The sequence below is a fragment of the Physcomitrium patens genome, chromosome 25 (genome assembly GCF_059467195.1).
Source record: "Physcomitrium patens ecotype Gransden chromosome 25, ASM5946719v1, whole genome shotgun sequence".
NCBI classification, from domain to species: domain Eukaryota; kingdom Viridiplantae; phylum Streptophyta; class Bryopsida; order Funariales; family Funariaceae; genus Physcomitrium; species Physcomitrium patens.
The window spans coordinates 15,184,779-15,188,236 of record NC_143434.1 but is presented as its reverse complement, the minus strand read 5'-3'; the positions used below and the strand labels follow the sequence as shown (position 1 = coordinate 15,188,236).

The 3,458-nt window shown below is 47.2% G+C and overlaps 1 protein-coding gene across 2 annotated transcripts; it reads right to left on the bottom strand.

Moving 5' to 3' along the window:
- Positions 1 to 340: 340 nt before the first annotated feature.
- Positions 341 to 2,566, bottom strand: LOC112277503 (uncharacterized). Of its 2 annotated transcripts, none has more exons than XM_024509931.3 (2): positions 2,274 to 2,566; positions 341 to 1,986 (listed from the first exon to the last, which is right to left on the bottom strand). In XM_024509931.3, exons 1-2 carry the CDS (start codon positions 2,433 to 2,435, stop codon positions 346 to 348), a joined length of 1,803 nt encoding a protein of 600 aa, XP_024365699.1. In that variant the 5' UTR covers positions 2,436 to 2,566; the 3' UTR covers positions 341 to 345. The 2 variants fall into 2 exon arrangements, with proteins under 2 accessions (XP_024365699.1, XP_073387515.1); XM_073531414.2 differs by having other exon boundaries at positions 2,328 to 2,566.
- Positions 2,567 to 3,458: the final 892 nt, after the last annotated feature.

Below are 3,458 nucleotides of genomic sequence, written 5' to 3'. Positions count from 1 at the left end.
AGCATGCGCGTGAGGATAAGTTTCGCAGAAATGGGGGAAGGATAACCACGCACTCAGAAGGATTGGAGAAAATGAGAGACTTGGAGCTTGTGAACCCAAACATGCGAGCCGGTTTTAGGTTGGAAACTCTCGTCCAATTCGTCACCACAGGGTGAAGTTCGCGATTTTGCACAGGCTGGTGGCAATTGCTCGCAAATGGTAACTATGGAGAAAGCTTCTTCTTCTTCTTCTGCTTCTCGTTAGCTCTTCTCTTACCGCGCTTCAGATCGTTGTGAATTTGGTGGGTAACACACAGCTTGCAAAAATACAACCTAAGCTAATTTGGGCTCTTCCGAAAACATGTTCTTAACTCGATCTGTGACTTGCATTAGGAGAGGGAGTTTCTGAGATTACAATGCAGCTTCGCTGTATGGTTTCTAGTGCAATCCTAATTTCTTCGAAGGAAGGCCGCTCTAAAGGATTAGAGTGCCAGCATCTGCACAACAATTCCGTTAATCGAGAATTCATTGGATGCGGCAGCTCCGGTCTCCGGCCATTCAGAACAGCATCGTAATAGCTGTCATGTAAGTCTTCGAAAGGTATGCATCCTGTAAGGATTTCATAGCACGTCATGGCGAAGCTGTACACATCTACCTCTTCTGTGAACACGCTTGGGTCGAGGTTACCGTCCATTACTGCGACCAAAACCTCGGGCGCCCTCCAGAAGCCTGTCCCCATGACACCGACGGAGCATTCGTAATCCGCAACAACACAAGAGAATTCCGAAGCATGCCTTGGATCGGGAGGGTTCCGCTTCTTCACATCCAATTTGATGAGTACATTGGACGTCTTTAGGTCCTTGTGGAGGATCCCCTTCCTGTGCAGCTGCTCCATCCCATTCGCTATCTGCAGCATGATAGATATGGCCTGCCATTCTTGAAAAGGAGGCCCCTGGTTGCTTCGCTGCTCCATTTTGATATCAATCAGCTTGCGCAGGTCGCCCCAATATTTGTACATCACAAATGCGAACCTGTCGTCCTCCACGACCGTTCCGGCGAAGATGATGGAGGAATTGACGAGACTCAAGTGGCCTTCAGGGGTGCTCTGAAGCATTCCGTGCGGCCATTGTGTTTCCAGAGATCGCAGAGAATAGCCCTTTTTGAAGGCTTTCACCACAAATTCCATTCGAATGACGTCCACGCCGCCTTCCACTTCAAAGATCTCTGCCTGCCCTCCCTCTGCAATTTTGGGACCGAGCACTAGGTTATCACCCCATTTCTCCGAGAAGAACCCGCCCCACTGCTTCTTGATCCTCTCAAGAATTTCCCGGTTAGTCTCTTCGATTTCGGAGTCTGAAGCGTCCTCAAGCTCTAAGGATTCTAAAGACTGTAGGTGATTGACGTGGTGCTGATGATCCTCTACAGATACACAGTTTGCACACTGCATACACTGAAAATTACATGAGAATAATCTACCAAGCCGCAAGTGCGAGAACAATTCACCAAGCTTTCTTCGAAAGTGACCAAATCTCCTGGAACGTTGCTTCTCAACAACATCGGGAACTTTGACGTCCGCAAGGGCAGGTTGATTCAAATCAAATTTCGATTCCAGCTCGCTCCAATGGTCCTTGGAGGATTCAATCTCATACTCATATTGGCTGGCGAATTCACCTCTACGCTTTATCATCCTTTGAATGCGTGTAGAAGAGGAGAATGGCAAAGAAAGAAGAGCCGGATCTAATGCTAACCTTGCGTCTACTTGTGTGCGTTTACTTACGCTCGCCTTTGCAAATCGTTGCGCCGATTCTGCCATCACGATCTCGCTGGGACCTGGCACCTTCAAGCCAGTCTGTGTCTCCTTCAAACGGTGTTTCCTGCAAAGAAAAGACATACTACAAACTCTGCACAGAGACGAGTAGCATCGGAAGAAAATGGTTGATCCACATAAGGGTGTGGTCACGAAAGACAACCGATGCGCCAATGCCCCCTGTCTATGTTCGCCTGCCAACTTTTCCACTTAAAAGAATCAAGATTAATACGTCTAGCCTTTTTACAAACTGTGCAGAAATATATGTACAAAACACAAAGCCCTATTCTCGAGTATTCGTTAGCAGGCCAAAACTTGAGACGCACAGAGCAGAGATCGAAGAACAGGAAGAGGAGAGATGGAGAATTCTACAAGATGGCAGGAACAGCCGGAAACCCACTACAGGGAATCGGCGACAAGAGACAATGAAACACAGTATTGACAGTAGAATGAAGCATTGAGCTACAGGCACACGAGATCGTGCTTACATCGAGGGTTGACTGCACTACGGCGACGGGCAGTCCCCCCGTCCCACCTCTCACCTTGCAAGTGTGGGACGCAAATTGTGGTTTGGAGCAGATGATCAGTCGCGAGGACCAAGAAAACAATGTCAAAGAAGGATTGCCAACTGTAGCTGGTCGGCCCACCATATCCTTCCTCCTAAATTAAGACGATTGATTCCTTTACGCCAACGCCACCATGTGTCACTCAAGCCGTTTTGTCCCAGCCACATGTATGTTTAGGCATCGACCAGGGAGCAAGACAAATTAGGGTATTTCCTGGACGACATGGACCATTTCACTCCGTTTGTTCCTCAACGAATTTGTCTTGCACGGTGCAATCCTTCAGCGTCTCAGCAAATCATAATGAAAGCAGCGCAACTGTTGATCTAAAGAATTTGCTAGAAAGTGGGTTTGTGCGAGCATCTCTACAAAGGCTCAAATCGGGGAAGAAAAAGAAAAAGAACTCGGGGATGTGATGTACGAGCAGTAACGGTGAGAATTTAAGAAAAAATCAGCAGTCTAAGCAGGGGTCACAGAAGCGAATTACTCACATTTTTCCAGACAGTGTGATTGCCAACGCACCACAGAACGATAAGATATTAAGTTATCACTGGCGATGATTATAAGCTTTTAACAATCAACCTCGACTTAATTGCACAAATAGCCTCAAAATAGTTGGTGTTGCAGAGTTGCTGTTTCAGATTTCAATATTGAATTGGAAGTGTGGACATTTACTTCGCCTGATTGTCACTGACTGCCAGATACGTCCTCTCGTCGAAGCACAAATTTCTTTCAGCTGACGAGCATTGATTGTTCTTCATCGAAGAGTAAACCCAAAAATGAAGTTTTTACTCGGTCAATGTGTAGACCAGTGGGACCAGCGGCATCTTTGCACAGACTGGAAACCATCCAACTGATGTATATGTTAACCTGAGCTGATTGCGCCGCGTACATCGCTTGTGAAAGCATCTGCGATGACCAAGGAGGGCCGTGAGCAATGCCAAAGGGGACAAGGGAATCTGTGGCGATCAACAGCCAGTGGATCTCAGTAGTTGTCACGACGTTCGCAAGCACACAATCAAAGCTCTCATCGTCATAGGCCGAGATAAATGAGCTTCCGATTCTTCCCTTATCTGCTACACGCAGGCAGATATGCTTCCCATTGCACTT

Coding starts and splice junctions, on each gene's coding strand:
- LOC112277503 (XM_024509931.3), bottom strand. CDS start 2,435: ATGGTGGGCCGACCAGCTACAGTTGGCAATCCTTCTTTGACATTGTTT. Junction 1,987..2,273: donor TAGTGCAGTCAACCCTCGAT/GTAAGCACGATC, acceptor TAAGTGGAAAAG/TTGGCAGGCGAACATAGACA.